Source organism: Felis catus, chromosome D1 (assembly GCF_018350175.1).
Source record: "Felis catus isolate Fca126 chromosome D1, F.catus_Fca126_mat1.0, whole genome shotgun sequence".
In the NCBI taxonomy this organism is placed as follows: Eukaryota; Metazoa; Chordata; class Mammalia; order Carnivora; family Felidae; genus Felis; species Felis catus.
The window spans coordinates 68,655,725-68,672,373 of NC_058377.1; the positions used below are offsets into that span (position 1 = coordinate 68,655,725).

At 52.1% G+C, this 16,649-nt stretch overlaps 1 protein-coding gene across 7 annotated transcripts in view; it reads left to right on the plus strand.

The window, feature by feature from the left end:
* Positions 1-16,649, plus strand: part of MICAL2 (microtubule associated monooxygenase, calponin and LIM domain containing 2) — a 225,826-nt gene that overhangs the window by 155,080 nt on the left and 54,097 nt on the right. For 6 of the 7 annotated variants that reach the window (XM_023239563.2, XM_023239564.2, XM_023239566.2 and 3 more), the window contains 4 exons: positions 1,095-1,278; positions 5,213-5,394; positions 11,251-11,325; positions 15,804-15,958. In XM_023239563.2, coding sequence (XP_023095331.2) covers positions 1,095-1,278; positions 5,213-5,394; positions 11,251-11,325; positions 15,804-15,958 — 596 coding nt within the window. The remainder of the gene's footprint in view (positions 1-1,094; positions 1,279-5,212; positions 5,395-11,250; positions 11,326-15,803; positions 15,959-16,649) is intronic. The other variant, XM_045038968.1, reaches the window with a different exon arrangement.

The following is a 16,649-nucleotide window of genomic DNA, read 5'->3' on the forward strand; positions in this document are numbered from 1 at the left end:
CATGGTGAGAGGGAAAGTGGGGGACCTGCAGAGGCTGTTTCTATAATCCAGGCAAAAGATAATGGTGGCTAGGGCCAGGGTGGTAGCAGAGGAGGTGGTGATGGGTGACTGGATTCCTGACATATTTTGAAGGTAGAGCCAACCGGATTCACTGATAGCTTGAGTGAAGAATGAAAGAACAAAAGACGTCAAGGATGCCACGAAAACATTTGACTTGAGCAGCTGGAAGGCCAAGGTTGCCATCTACCGAGATGGGGAGGGCTGTGGGGGAAAGCAGGACTGGGGAGCAGTGGGGATGAAGAGCTCCACTTGGACATGAGCTTGATGTGTCTGCTAGACATCTACGTGGAGGTGCCAAGTAAGCAGTGGGATATATAAGTCTAGATTCAGGGGAAATGACTAGGCTGGAAATATAAATGGAGGTATGAGTCATTGTTATCTGGGGTTTTTTGAACCCAGGAGACCAGATGAGATTATCACTGGCATGAGTGTAGGTAAAAGAAGAGATTCAAAAACAGCCTGGGGGAGCCTTCCAGTATCCCCCAGGTCAGGGGGAAAAGGTGGAACTAGCACAGAAACAAGGAGAGAAGGAGACAGCCAGTGAGGGGAAGGGAACGAGGCTGTGCTATCCTGAAAGCTGAGAGGACAGCTGCTTCTAGAAGGAGGGAATGATTTGCTGGGTCAAATGCTGCTGATATGTCAAGACAAGAATTAAGAAGTTGCCACTGGGATCAGCAGCATGTTGGACACTGTGATTTTGACAATAGCAGTCCAGAGGCTGGTGGGCCTGAGGTGGGCCCTTCAAACATTTCAGGACCCTCCTGTGGGATTAAGCGAGATAGATATGTGCATTCATGCCCTATACACAAAGGTGTGCTCTAAATGCCGGGGCACCTGCTGGGCTAAGTGGTGGGAATCCCACGATGGTACAGAGGACAAGAAGGTCAGTCTTGGAGTGTCCAAGTAGATGTAAGTCCTGCTGCCCTGCCTACCCCCTGCCCCCAGCAGGGTTCCCAAGCTTCTGGACGGGGGAGCAGGTACCCTGCAGGGCCTGTTTATTCACGCCATCTCTCTAGACCCTCTTCTCCTCCCAGCAGATGAGCCAACCTCCCCCAAGAAGCCCAAGAGTGTTCTGGAGCCAGAGCCCAGTGATGTGGAAGGTGGAGCCATCTCTCTCCTGCCTTCTGAATGGACCTCAGTGAGGATCAGCCCTGGGGAGGACGTAGTTGGACAAGACATGATGGCTGTGTGTGTGCTGGTCAACAGTGATGACAGCAGGTATGCTCAGGCTGCTGCAGGCTGGGGACAGAAGAGGTACTGGACAAGGAGGACAGCATTTAGAGGCTGGCCTTCTCTCCATTCACTGGCAGTGTGGCCTCTCTATACCTCTATGTGCTCACCCCTAAAATGGGGACAATTATAACACCTGTCTCATGGACAGTTGTAAGAATCTAACAATTAATATATGGAAAGTGTATGGAACAATGCCTGGCACATCATAAACACTGTTAAGTGTTAGCAGTTGCTATTTTCTCAGAGAAGGGACAGGCTCTGGCCCCACTGTCTTCTCTCCAAAAGGCAATTGTCATGATGGCTGCATCACGGGGTGCCGAGTGGGTGTCACTGTCACAGTAAAATGTAAGATGGCAATGCATGGTGATGGGGAGGCTAGGCTGGGGACTGGAAGAGGCATGAGAAGTGCATCTCTGCTGCCCTAGAGGCGTATTTCTCAGAATGCCATCCTTCCCACCAATACCAGAACTACACAGAGTGGTCGTTAGGAGTACAGACTCCAGGCCTCCCCGGGATGCTGAATTCATTCAGGTCAACCAGCAATATGTACTGATTGTTCATTATGTTCTAGACTCTGAGGGCATAGCAGTCACCAACATAAGACAAAGGCCTTGCTCTCACAGGGCTTTCTTTCAAATTGGGTAGACAGCCAGCAAACAAGCAAATAGTTAACAGGAAAAATATCTCATATGTTCCTGCTAGAAGGATAAAATAAGAGTGTATGATAGAAAATGACTTGTCAGCTACTTTAGAATAGGTGGCCAGAAAAGGTCTCTTGTATCAGTTATCTGTTCTCACAATCATGCTGAGTAACGAAACACTCCAAAGGTTGGGGCGTCAAACAACCACTGTTTATTACACTTAGGATTTTGTGGGCTAGCAGGCTCAGCCCTGCAGTTCTTCTGGTCTCAGTGAGCTCCCTTGTGAATTTGGGCCAGCAGGGTCCCACTTGCTTCTGGAGCATGGCTAACTGTCAGCTGGGGTTCCAGGGGGCTGTTGGCCATGGGTCTTTCCTCCTCCAACAGGCAGCCCAAGCTTATTCACTTTGTCCCATGAGAAAGCAGAATGTGCAAAGTCTCTTGAGGTCTTGGCTACCCTTATCACATTAGAATGGCCACAGCAAGTCACAAGGCCAGCCAGGATTCAAGGGGTAGGGAAATTGGCTCCACCATTATGGAAGGAGCTACAAAGGTCCATTGAAAAAAGGTGTGGATCCAGGAGGGGGATGATTGCAACTGTTTTTTGCCAACAATCTACCACAGCCTCCATGAGGAGGTGACATTCAAGCTGAGAATTGTTGACAAGAAGGGACCACCATGTGAAGATTGAGAGAAGTGGCATCCAAGCAGTGGGACGCTAGTACATAGGCCTCTGGGTGAGTGTGGCCCAGTGTCTTCTGATGTGGCTGGCATACCATGAGGGGAAGGAGAGTACGATACCCGAAAGTAAGGCAGGAGTAAGGCTTAGTAAGACAGGGCACGGAGTTCAAATTTTATTCTAGGTCTAATTGAAAGCCATTAGGTAACTCTTAAGTCAGAAAGAGACATCTTATTTCCAATATCCAAAGATCAGCAGGCCTTGGTATGGAAAATGCATGGAGCAGAGATAGGTAGGAGCAGATGTAGGGAGGCCAGGTGGGAGCCTGTGGCTCCAGTAAGAGATGAGAAACTTGGGCCACAGTCAGGAGCAGAGGAGAAGATATGCTGATGGACTGAATGTGAAGGTAAGAGAGAGTTGAAGGGTGGCTCCCAGACTTTGATCTGAGGGACTGGATGAAAGGTGCCATTGTTTCTAGAGTAGCCTTGAGGAGGAGAAGATACCAGGGAAGATGCAGGTTTGTGGAGAAAAGAGTTCTGTTTTGGACCTGGTCGGGGAGTGGGGGGGTTGAGATGTCTAGTAGAAGTCTTCGTGCAGATGTCAAGCAAGCAGGAGAACAGAGAAGTGTCTGGGAGGCAGGGCTGAAGACCATGATTTCGGGGCCAGTGGAGCCTATGAAACCAAGGATGCCGATGAGTTACCTGTGGAGTAAGAATATCTTCTCACAGATAAAGAAGAGCTGAGCCTGGAGGAGAGCCCCAGGACATTTGAACAATCACTGGGCAAGCAGAGAAGGGGCTGGCAAAACCCACAGGAAGGAGAGAAACTAACAGAGGCTGCGTTGTGGAAGCTGAGAGGAGAAAGGAGAAGTTTCGAGAAGGAGGGGGTGGCTCACTGTTCCGGATGAGAATGGAGAATTGACCTCTGGATTTTCCAACAAGAGGATCAGAAACCTGATTGGAGTAGATGTGGGAGGGATGTGAGGAGAGAAAATGGATACTGCAGTGTAGATAACTATTCATGAGGTCTGGTGTCTTCTGACTCTTGAAAGGGGGCCTAGGAAGATACATTTTAGTAAGTCCCACAGGTGATTGTGACACATGTCTGCATGAGAGCCGCTGCCTTGGAGTGCCCTTGGTGATCACTGAGGTGAGAAGGAAGGTCCTGCCCCAGTTCTCACAGCCTTCTGGGCCTCAATTAGACTGGACCATGTCCATCGTAAGAGGCAGAAACCCAACTCAACCCAGCCTAATTAACAAAGCAAATACTTTGGTTCCTTTAACTGGGAAGTCCAAAGGTAGTTCTCTCTCCAGGCAAGGTTGGAACCAGAAACTCAAACAACCACTCTCCAATGCTGCCCCTCTTACAGCGGATTTACAACCATCCCCAGAGAGGCTGTATCCGCATGTGGAACTCTCAGCTGCTGAGGGCCTCAGCCCACATCCATCAGTCCATGCCCATGTACCAAGATCTCAAGGTAGACCTCCAATGGGTACGGTTCACTTTGCATTGCACCTCTGGGACTAATCAGTGAAGAGCACTGAGCTGCCACGACCGGCATGCTTGGGCACCAGGATGGATGGAGAGTCCACCAGGGTACACAGATGGAGAAGGAGCAGTACCCCAAGGGACACACACAGGCTGGACTTACATACATAGAGAATAAATACAAGTGGTCATTAAATTCACAGCCCTACAGGTTTGCGCCTCCCCCAAGCCCCGGGAGGGGGCAGGGGTGGGGGGGAAGGACTGTGTTTTTGCTATCCCTGCTGCCTAAGGATACACTCCTTCTACTTTTCTGCCTCTTGAATTCCTGCCAGTCATTCAAGACTCAGAAAAATACTCTGCCTCCAACCCACTAGTCCTCTCTTTCCCCCATCAATTCCCACAGGACAGAAGCAGCACTGAAATGCCTGAAGGTTTAGGCCCAGTCCTAAATGATAAGCTCATCTTACCCCGGAGAGCCAAGGAATCCTGCTCAAGGATCCTGAACGTAGGAGGACCCACCTTCATGCAAGCACATCGGCATATATTTGCTGGGCTTCGTCCTGCTTGGGTCCGTGCTTATATTTGTTGGCTAGGGCCCCAGAAAGTACCACAGCCAGGGCGGCTTAAACAACAGAGATGTACTCTCTCGTAGTTCTGGACGCCGGAGGTCCAAGATCAACGCGTTGGCAGGCTTGTTGGTTCCTTCTGAGAGCTGTGAGGGGGAATGGTCTGTTCCAGGGCCCTCTCCTCAGTTTAAGGACGGCTGGCTTCATGTGCACATGGTGTTTCCCATCTATGCCTGTCTGTGTCCAAATCTCTTCTTGAAGGACATCAGTCATAGTGGATGAGGGTCCACCCTAATGACCTCATTTGAACTCAATTGCCTCTTTATAGACCCTATATCTACATGCAGTCACATTCTGAGGCATGAGGGGTTAGGACTTCATATGAAGGTGGGAAGGGGGGCGATAACCACGCCTGAGGTAACTACACCACTGTCTTCCCCCAGAGCCCCATGGTCTGTTGAACGCACTGATGGGCAGGACACGCTGTGGGCCTGGGGGGTGAACTATTAGGCCTTCCGCTTACCCAGTGTCTCCCCTTGTTCCTCCAGCTCTGAGGCAGAGCCAGACTGCAGTGGCAGCGAGGCCTCCAGTGCAGAGCCCCGTGAGGAAAGGCCCCGGCGGCCAGAGCCCCCACCCCTACCGCAGCCCCTCACCAGGCACAGCTCCCTGAGGGAGGCCCCGACCAGAGAAGTCTCTCCACACTGCCCTGAGGAGCCCCAAGCTGTGCAAGGTGAGCAGACAGCCCGCCTGGGTGGGAGCCAGGCTTGCTTGATCCTGGGGCACAGGGAGGGAGCAGAGACCCCCCCTGGCCACTGTTTCCTCACGGAGAATGAGGGGCCAGTAGGCCCAGCCCTCAGGCTCAGAGGCAGTGAGGCCAGGGTATATGTGGGGGTGAGGGGACTGGACCCAGGCCCAGCCTCTTGCTCCATAAGAAGCTTTGGAATGTCAAGTGGGGTGTATGGCAGAGGGGCCTGACTGACTGGCTGCAGTGTGTCCCGGGCTGGCAGAGATAAGGGGGGCCCCGGCACCCTCTCGCCTGGAGCAGTCTCCTCTTTGATATTTCTTTAGGGCACTCCATAGCCCCACTAGAGAAAGATGTGGCTCAGTGCATGGACCACAGCCATCTGGGTGGCACAGCTTCCCTGGGGCCCCCTGGGGACAGCACAGGGCCATCAGCCGTGCTTGGGACACGTGGCATGCACTAAAACTTGACCTGCGCAGGAATAAATACACTCTCACTAAGTACCTGTTTGGTTTTCCCAAACATGGCCCCATGGCATCCTCAGGACGACCCCGCTGGGGTCGGTAAGCTCACCATTTTACCTGTGAGCAAACACACTGTGTTTTCCCTAGGTCTCACGGCTGGTAATCGGTGTGGCTCCGTGCTGGGGCCCTCCGCACCCTAAAAAGTCGTCGCCTTTAGCAGCCCAGCTTGTGTTAATAAAGGTGGCCTTGAATTGAGTGTTTTGATTCAGTTAACAGTAACTTGTGACCTCGGGGCTGGGAAGAAGCAGGCTCACAGAAACTTCCCACCTGAGGCACCAACCGCTTCACTGCCCTGGGGGAGCGGGTACTCAGCTTGCCCTGCACACCCCTCTGGTGGCCGAGAGCAGAACTTCCGCCTGAACCGAGAAACAATCTCCCAAGGCTTGGTTTCACAGGAAAACCCGAGCGGAGGCCGGCCTCCTGGAAGTTCTGGATTTACCCTCCCCTGTGAGCCTTTTTAAAAAAGGGCACATTGGGGCGCCTGGGTGGCTCAGTGGGTTAAGTGTCCAACTTCAGCTCAGGTCGTGATCTCGCAGTTTGTGAGTTCAAGCCCTGCGTCCGACTCCGGGCTGACAGCTCAGAACCTGGAGCCTGCTTCAGATTCTGTGTCTCCTTCTCTCTCTCTGCCCCTCCCCCACTTATGCTCGGTCTCTCTCTCTCTCTCTCTCTCTCCCTCCCTCCCTCCCTCCCTCCCTCCCCCACACCCCAAAATAAACATTTAAAAAAAACTTAAAAGTTTTTTTAAATAAAATAAGACAAATTGTCATCAGGACATATTTGTTAAAAACCACTGTGGTGCCGTCCAAAAGGCTAAGCATATGCAGGGGACAGAGTGCGAGCTGTGCTGTGCCCAGCTGAGTGCAGACTGCCTCTGTCTGGTTATGTGTGGCCTCTGTCTCCTCTCCCTGGGCCTCCCTGGGCCCCCTCCTTTATAGACATGAAGCCTGCCTGCCTTTCATCCCCTCCCTCCATTTTCTCCTCTCTCCTCAGTTGCCAGGGGATTTTAGGCAAGTTATAAAAAAGACATAATACAAAATTACATGTCACTCTCTATAAAAGATAAATCCCCAAGGTCAAGGTTAACAAAACCAGTTTAGGAGTTAGAGACTCCAGCGAGGCAAGCTGTAGTCCTAAACGGTTGCTCTAGTGGGATCATGAATTTGATTCTGAGGTTTCTGGCAGCCAGAGTTTGAAAGGAAACACAATTATTATTCATAATAATATTCATAATTCAAAACAATGTATTGGCTTGTAGCACGTTTCAGATCTGGTACCACTTTTCCTAGTGCTTCACTCTGTAGAAATTGTCCAGCTCATGTTATTTTTTCTTTTTCAACGTTTATTTATTTTTGGGACAGAGAGAGACAGAGCATGAACGGGGGAGGGGCAGAGAGAGAGGGAGACACAGAATCGGAAACAGGCTCCAGGCTCCGAGCCGTCAGCCCAGAGCCCGACGCAGGGCTCGAACCCACGGACCGCGAGATCGTGACCTGGCTGAAGTCGGACGCTTAACCGACTGCGCCACCCAGGCGCCCCCAGCTCATGTTAAATAGATGGCAGCGAGGGATTCAGGAGTCCCTGTCTTGAGCGAGGCTGTCTCGTGCAACAGCCTGGGTGACAGGTGAGGGGGCAAAACATGGCTCAGCAGGAACACTTCTTCCAAGGGGACAGGGCTGCATCAAGTCAACAAGGCAGTGTGGCCAACGCATTTTGTTCCTGACAGTCTAGTTTGATTCCAGAATGAAATACAGAGTAGACAGAGAAGTGGATAGACGGCATGACGTCCAGGCAATCTTTTATTGATTTCGCCTCCATGCATCATGTTTTTGATCGTCGCTAGGCAGACCACATTGTAAGGTTAAGATCTCTGGTACCATCGAAGTGTGGTGTTTTGTGTTGCTAGTTATGGTGAGACTGTTATTTTGCGAGATAATGTAGGGTTGTTATGTTGTGCATGTTAATGGAGCTTCATGAATCACAATGTTCCCTTGGATAAATGGCTCAGAGCTGAGCTGAGGGAATGCCAAACAGAGCCGAGATACTGCTTTAAGAAGACTCCTGGTTTGCACACCTATGCCCATCCGGCGTTATTTACAATTGCCAAAGGGGGAAATGCCCCCAAATTCAACAACAGGTGACCAGATAAACAAAGTGTGCGATATTCATATAATGGAATGTTATTCAGTGTTAAAAAGGAATGAAATCCTGACACGCTGCCACATGGATGAACCTAAGCCAGACTCAAAAGGACAAACATTGTATGATTCCACTTCTACGAGGTCCCTAGAATAGCCGGATTCATAGAGAGAGAAAGCAGAATGGTGATGACTGAAGGGGGTGGGGCGGATAGGAGTGTGGGGAGTGACAGCTTAATGAGTGTCAGTTTGGGATGTAGAAAAAGTTCTGGAAATGGATGGTGATGATGGTTACACACTGTGAATGTCCCTAAGGCCCCTGAGCTGTAGACTTTAAAATGGTTAAAGTGGTAACTTTATGTCACATATATTTTACCACAATTTAGAGAAAGACTTCTGAGACTACCTTGGCTCATCAAGGAACCTATTGTATCTTCAAAGTTCTTCAGCATAGAGCCTGACCAAGATGATGGCCTGATAGAGAATTTAAGCCTGGGTGGCTCAGTCGGTTAAGCATCTGACTTCAGCTCAGGTCATGATCTTGCGGTTCGTGAGTTCGAGCACCACGTCGGGCTCTGTGCTGATAGCTCAGAGCCTGGAGCCTGCTTCAGATTCTGTGTGTGTGTGTGTGTGTCTCTCTCTCTCTGCCCCTCCCTGTTCATGCTCTGCCTCTCTCTCTCAAAAATAAATAATAAAACATTAAAAAAAATTTAAGCCCTGTGTTACCGAGGTTCAGTGGAAAATGTGCAGTAACGCTCCCCTAAGACACCTAGTTCAGTGGTTCTTAAAAATCTTGTTTGAAAGGCAGATACCTAGGTCACCACCTTCAAGAGATTCAGATTCAGTGGATCTCAGTGAATCAAGAGATTCAGATTCAGTGGAGTAGAGCCAAGTGTCTGCATTTTATGTAAGTGCCCCAGCTGCTTCCATGCAGGAGGGCCACGACCTACACGTTGGGGAATCACAGAGGAGCAGCTCAAGAGAGCCTGTCTGCATAAGTGTGTTGTAAAATGCACACCTAGGCAATTAAATGAATCAATCAAGTGTATTAGGTTTTGGGCATGAGCTAATTGGAACTGGGGGGGGGGGTGCAGACTGCCCCAAATTATTCTGGCTTAGAAAAGTTGGTATTTATCCATTTTTTTCTAACAATAATTTGACGACAGGATGGCCCAGTGACCTATGGAAGATACTACTCGTTTGTAACAATAAAATGATATCATTCACACCATATGACAAAATACCCTTATTCCTTTTGTAGCAACTCAGGCACTAAGATCTCCAAAAGTGCTCCCTTAAAATAAATATAAATAAAATATAAACTGGGGGCGCCTGGGTGGCTCAGTCGGTTAAGCGTCTGACTCTGCCTCTGGTCATGATCTCAGCGTTTGTGAGTTCGAGCCCCGAATCAGCCTCTGCTGTCAGCGAAGAGCCTGCTTCGCTGTCTCCCTCTCTCTCTGCCTCTCTCTCTCCCTCTCTCCCTCCCTCTCAAAAATAAAATAAAACATTAAAAAAATAATAAAAAATAAAATATAAGCTGAAAAGGGAACCAGGCTTGCTTTGTGCTGCTCAAAACGACTGGATCAAATCATTGCCACCCGCCCTGCTGTTCCTGCTGTGGCAAAATAGGTGTGCATGTGGTAGAGAAAGCAGAGCTGCTCTCACCAAAGCCTGGAAGCTGCAGAAAGTTCTATCTCTTCTCCCCCTTCCCTCCCAGAGCCTCCCAAACCCTTTGTGAGTGTGTGCACGTGTGTCCTGTAAACACCAGGGATGGAAAAATCGCTTGTGAATTGTAGCTACTTCTAGTAAGTTCCATTCCACAAAGAGAAAAGCCGAGGAGAAGCAACAAGAGCTTTAAGCAGTCTTCTGAGTTTCTTGAGAAATTCCGCCACTCGGTGATTGAAAGGACAGCGCAGGTCAGCGGGACGCGGCTGCCCTGGAGTCCTGCTCGCCCCTGACGCGCACTGTCTGGCCTGGCCAACCCCGACCTGCGCCTGCGGGAGGAGCGGGCCAGATCCGTAGGATGTGAGATGCGGAGGCTGCACGCTGCACCTGTCCACACGGCAGGGCTTGATATGACAGCAGGCCTGTGGGACAGGGAAGCCACCAGAGAGAACGGGCTCAAATTGTCTCCAGGTGGAGTCAGGGAAGGAGGGGAGCCAGGGGTCTAAGGAGCTGGAGGATCTCGTCCCCAGGAAAAGAAGCCCCGGAAGTGGCTGCCGCCCGCACCTGGCAGCCCGGCTGGCGAGCACCAATGCCCAGCTCTGAGCCCTGGCAGGACGTGGGACTTAGGCCTTCCTCCCGAGATGGGGGCAGGGCAGAGGGAGAGAGAGAGCTGGGCTTTGGCTCCAAACCTTCCCTACACCATTCTCCCACACCTACATCACTCTCGGAGTGTCCTTTCCTTCCGTACCACCCAGTCCCACCAGGGTGTGCATTCGGGTGTACGTGTGGCACCCCATTCTACATCTCCAGTATGAAGGTCCCACCACAGGCACCCGGAGCCTGAGGCCAAATCTGAGGGCCCAGTGTAGGAAGGGGGTACAGCTGCATTTCTCACACCCTAAATGGCCAAGACCATGGGATGTCTTGGGATGTTCATATTGCTCAGCTAATTCTCAAGACCCAGCTGGGTGGAGGGTCTTGAGTCCACAGTCCACAGAATCCTGGTTCCCAAAGGGTCTGGAAGGCTCTGGAAGGGAAGGGGGAGAGGAGGTAGAACACTCCGCAGCTTCCAGGCAGGCTTCCATGAGCGCAACTCCGGTTTCTCTACTACATAAATGGGACATTGATGTGAGACTCCAGCTTTGAAGAACTGCTCTGTTAACAAGCAAGCGTGTGCGCAAGTGCATGTATGTACACGGGCATGCATGTGTGCACACAAACAGGTACACACATATGTTAATTATGGGTGACTTAGAATGATGGCTCATAATCTGAGGCATTTTCTGAATGGTGGCAGTACCTGTCGCACAGCAGGGTCTCAATACATATTCGATGAATGACCGAATGAAAAGCTGGAGGTGTGCGTCGGAGGGACGGGGAGATGTGGTCTGAGAAAGGTAGGTTATAATTATTGGTCTACAAAATGTGCCGCAAGAGAAAAACCCTGTGGTTATTCTGCGAGTTTAACAGACTCTCCCTCCCTCCCCACCTCCCCTGCCCCTTTCTTTTTTCCACCACAGCTCTGCTCCGGGCCAATAGCTTCCAGTCTGTAACTCCCAACAAATACCAGAGCTGCAGAAGAAAATTCCAGTCCAGTGAGTCATGAGCTCTCTGGGAGTGGGTGGGGAGGGACAGGGGCAGTGTCCTCTGGTTCATTCTCAGGGGCAGCTGTTCTCATTCCATGCGTGTCCTCTCTGACCTGGGCTCCTGGATGTGAGCAGCAAGGAAAGAAATAGTAGTTTGGCTTTGTTTCCACTGCTGACTCGGGGAAGCATTTTCCAAGGATTTGGGACCTTCCCTGCCTCTTCAGCTCCTCAGTCTGGAATCATGGAGCCTTATAGCTCTACGGTTGCACCTGGAAGGGGTCTTAGCAATCACTGGCTCCAAGATTTTTGAAACACGGGTGGGGAAACTGAGGCCCAGAGCCTCTATGTGTTTTCATCCCAGGCACTGGAGTTCGACTGGGGGCATCAGCCGAATGATCTCATGCAGTCATGGGCAAAGCAGTGAAGGAAGCCACACCCACACCCACTCACATACCCGCCCGCCCAGGCACACACACCTGCTGCTTCATCTGAGCAGGCTTTGACCCCAGCGTCCCAGAGAAGAGCAGGGCTGGGTGAGGGCCAAGGGCTGCCGCGGATGCATTCGACTCCCACAAGGGGGCGCACTAACCACACGCACCGTTGCACAGCATCCTGGGGCTGGCCACACTCTCTGTGCTGCTCTGCAGCCCTTAAGGAGCAGGCATGCATTCCCTCCCCGGTCCTGAGAGAGGGACAGGGACTCTCAGTCCATTTCCAAGTCCACCTTTGGCCTCCCCCTGCTCCCACACTCCCTCCTGGGCCTTGCTCTGGAAGAGGTGGACCCAGGAAAGCCTTGGGTTAGACAGGGGTTTCTAAAAAGAACCATTGTTGAAGTTGGAACAGAGCACTAGTTAGTTGGCTCCTTCCTTGTGAGTCAGTCCTGACTCCTGGCCCATGAGTCATTCTCCCAGCAGCCCTCAGACTCGAACCCCCCCCCCCCACCTTCCTTGGGTCAGGCTGAGATAATGGGTGCCTCTGGAGCTGGACCACAGCTGCACACCTGCAGGCCATTTCACCTGGGGGCACCCTGAAATGGCTCTTGAATCATCTTGCAGTCCCAGGCAGTGAGGGCCACGAGAATAGGGAATGTTTACTGAAGGCCTGGGTCACTTCATTTCCTCAGCCTCCTAGCCCCTCCCCAAATCACAAGAACTCTGCTTCCACCGTTGGGTCCATTTGGGTAGGTGCCATCCAGTGCTTCCAGCTGACTTTAAGGAGTGCCACGAGCACAAAGGGCTCTGCCCTGCTTTTAAGAAGTTCTCGGTCTGGGCTGTGAGCAGCGAGTCTGGGGGCCCCTCCCCCAGCAGGTTAGAGGGTGCCGGAGAAGGCGCGGGAGAGAGACTGCTAACCAGAAGCATGGTTTCTGGGATGGACCTGACGACCTCCATGTGTCTTTAGTTTTCCTAGGTGTTAGTTCTTGGGCCTCTGAGGGCCGGCCTTGAGTTGGGATCGTATCTGTGGGCCTGGCCCAGAGGAGGCATTCAGTTCTAGCTTGCTGAATGAAAGAGAAAATGAGTGAACAAACATATGAACCAAGGAACAAGCCTCCTGCCCCTAGAGGGCGCTCTGAGACCTCAGGAAATTTGAGCATTGCCTAAACACCAAATTCTGGGAAGCTGCACCCTGGAATCCCAGTCTTCGTAAAAATCCTCACGGCCATCTTTTTCGTCCTCTTCATTTTGCCCAAGAGGAAACCCCAGTGGGCAACACTGGTCCTGTAGTAGTGAGCAGAACCTGGGGCACCATCTCCTCGGTCCACTCACTGCCCTGTCAAGGCTGGTTCTGGCCCCAGCCCCAGGTGGGAGGACAGAGGGAGCTGTCACCCTCCCCCAGCTGACCATAGTCACCAGTATGGCCTCTAGAATCGAAGGGAAAGGTCACTGCCGGAGGGCCCAGCGAAGAGACAGCTGAGCCAGAGGAGGCTTGGGGGGCTGTAATCTGGGCCCTGGTCTGCTTATCAACCCCTTTGCATGATGGGACCAGAAGGGCCAGCAGCACCCAGGACTGAGGCCCTGGCAGAGGGCACAGCAGCCTGGCTGGACCATGCCAAGCCTTCAAGGAAAACAAGAAAGAACCCGCAGAGAAGGATCTGAGGTGGTGAATTAGGAGTCCCTGGGCTTACAAGTTAGAGAACTCTTGGCCATAGTTGGGGTCCATAGCCTCCTCTGGAACAGGTCAGCAGTTCAGCAGTGTCTTTATTGGGCACAACTCATGTACGTGGGCAGAAGAGAAGGATTAGAGTTAATATTTAGCTCGCGTGCAGCATTTACTTGGCATCCTACACCGGGCACCACTTTTTACCCCATTTTATCCCCTCAGCCTCCCCATGAAGCAAAGCTAGACTTCCCGTCTTTCACATGAGGAAAGTGAGAGTCTAAGTAACTTGCTCAGTGTCAGGCAGCTGGTGTGGGTGGGAAGGAGGCGGGCTTCCAGGCTCCCCCTTTGCCATCCTCTGAGGGAACCCCAAAACCTCAGCCACCTCAGGCAGGTGAGATTTCCTGTCACCTCTCAGCTTACCTCTGGTCTTCCCCTCCCATCCCTTCAAGCCCTGCCCAAGTTGTCCTGAAGTGGGTGCGTGAGGAACATGAGTGCAAAGAGGCCTCACTGGCAGGGGTGGGGGCAGGGGTTAAAGAAAGGAGAGAGGGAGCAGCCTCCGGGTCACGACCTTGCGAACCCCAAGGCTTTCCTGTCAAGTTTGGTTCCCTAGGTGTCCCTGGCACTGTGTCAGAAGGTTCCAGAGAGCTCCTCAGGGGAACAAAGAGTCAGTCTGTTGAGCTGAGGGGACTTTGAGACAAGCTCAGGAGTTTGATTTGGGAGGTAGCTGAGGGAAGAGAATGAGGGGGCAAGGGAGAGGAGGAGAAGGAATTTGGCAGGAATTTGGCAAGCCGAGGACAGGAAGCAAGGCAACAACTGACTCACAGCGTTTGCCTTTTTAGGCTCGAAACATCTCATTGTGGGCCGCAACGGGGGCTGAGGGTTTGGGTGACAAGCTGGCCAGCCGCCTCCCCCGCATCGGCTCCTGGCAGCCCGGGACCTTCTCCCAGCAGCTCCTTCCTGCCGCCCTCGGATCTGTTCCCCTGAGTTCTCCTCTCCCTCAGAAGCATTCCGGAGGGCTTCGCTTTGGAAGCCTGCTGAACTTGTGTGTGTGGTGACTGTCGTGTCAGAGCCCAGGACTGGGATACGCACTCTGGCACACATTTGTGTACAAGGAAAGCAGGACAGAATCCTGAAGAACCCCCCACCCCCCGCCCCGTGTGGTTCCCCCATGCGGATGGGTCTGGAAAGAACTCTTCTGGGGGCGGGGCTTGGGTTTGGCCTGGCCTGGCCTGTGTGGGCTCCAGAGCAGGAGTGTCTCACCCAATGCTATGGGGAAACTGAGGCCAGGGGGTTGTATTGAGTTAGGAAGTGAGCTAACATCTGAAGGCTGGACACCTCGGAGGGAAATAGGAAGGGGTCAGCTGAGCAGCCAGAAGCAGGGAATCTGACAGGAGTGGTTGAGAGACGTTGGTCCTGGGAGGTCTCTGGGGGATAGGCTCTATGTGCTGGAAGGGTTCACAGGAGAGCTGGCTGGGCTGAAGGGTCAGACACAGAGTGGACAAATATGAAAAGGAGCATGGCATTTTCTGAATCCCTCTCAGGACATATTATTGGAATGGTCCCATGTGGAAGCAAAGCCCTCGAGATTTTAGATTTAAGGTTACCAGAGGGCATATTTGTGCACACGTACACACGTGTGTGCACTCGGGAGAGGGAGAGATGGATCTTATAGGCTACAACTGTCACAATTCTGCCGTTACCAGACTCATTGACTCATTGATCCCCAGGGTCCTGGCCACACTCCTTTCTCATGTTGGTCTGAGCACATACACTGCATCTCGTTTGTTCCCTGACCGACAGGAACTTGGCATGAACCCCACTCCATATGCTTCAAATGATTTGATACTCATTATAACCTCCCTCCCTAGTGTTCTCTCAAAATCTCAAGCTAACCATCCTGAGAGCCCCTTGGTGCCCATGTGAGAAGGAAGAGCCCGATTCATTAGCAGTGACTACCTACCCTGTCCGTGCCCACGGCTAATGGCCAGGCATCTTGTGGGAAGAGGCCTCAGATGGTTTATTGGCCAAGTGAGTTAACGCAGTCCAGATGCCAACCACAATGGCTTTGGGGGAAACTTCAGAGGTAGCCGTCCATTTCCAAGAAACGCCCTGGAGATATCTCAGGAACGTTCTCATGGGAGTGAGAAGTGCAATGGTTCTTAGACTTTTCGTCCTAGGACCTCCTCTCCCCCACAGGCTGTCATTCCTGCACCCATTCCTCCAAGGTCAAACTCTGGGCACTGGAGTCTCGGAATCAGTCTCCAGCACCTTCCACCCTCTGGCTGTGTTTATCGAGTTGGAGCTTCTCTTCAAACCTCCACCTTTTCATGATAAAATGACGTAAAAAACCGCTCTGTGATGGAGAGTGTGTTCTTTCCTTGGTTCGACAGGTTCGACACCAGTGAACAACAGAAGAACCATGTCACCTTCAGAGGAAGCTGCCCCTCTTTCTTCTTCCTCATTGTTTTCTCCTTCACCTTCTCCTCCATCTTTGTCTTCAGGCGGTGTCCCAGGGAATGTCCTGGATGGCTTCTCCCCACCTCAGGTAAATGCCCCTTGGGGCCCTGCCCCGGTGTTAGGAAGGTGAGCTGCCTGTGCCCCTCCTACCCCCGCCCTTAACTCTGGATTCTTAGCAGTCTGAGGTCCCCCAAGTGCAAAGCCAGGGCCGAGAAATGCCCACCCAGGCCTTTTTCACTTGTGCCCTTCATGAAAGCTCATCCATCCTGCTCCTTCTCAGCCAGCCCCAGGGCACAGCCACTCACTCAGCAGACTCTGTGGGGCATGGACTCCGGGCAGGACTGTGGCATGCAGAGATGCTAGGGCATCTGCTCTGCCCTTGAGGGCCTGGCAGAGAACGTTGAGGAGCTCACAGCTGACGGATGGCAGACACAGAACTGAGGCTGCCTTTGACAGCAGCTGAGCCTCTTGGAGGTCCATCCCTCTTGAACAGAAAAGGACATCACTGAGATACTCAAGTTTGAACTGTATCCTTCAGTATGAGTTTATCAAGCCTCTGTTACCTGCCAGACCCTGGTCTGGGCTCTGGGAAGTAGAGTGCACAAGACAAATCAAGGTACGTGCTCTTGTCAAGCCCCTGTCCCATGACCCGCCCTTAGGCACCAGAGCTTTTAGCAGGGCACAGCCACTTCTGGAATGTCCCTATGTTCTTCCTTTGCCAAGGGGCCAAGTCCCTGCTTGCTACAAATGGCTACTTTCTCAGTGGTGCAAGGCATGAG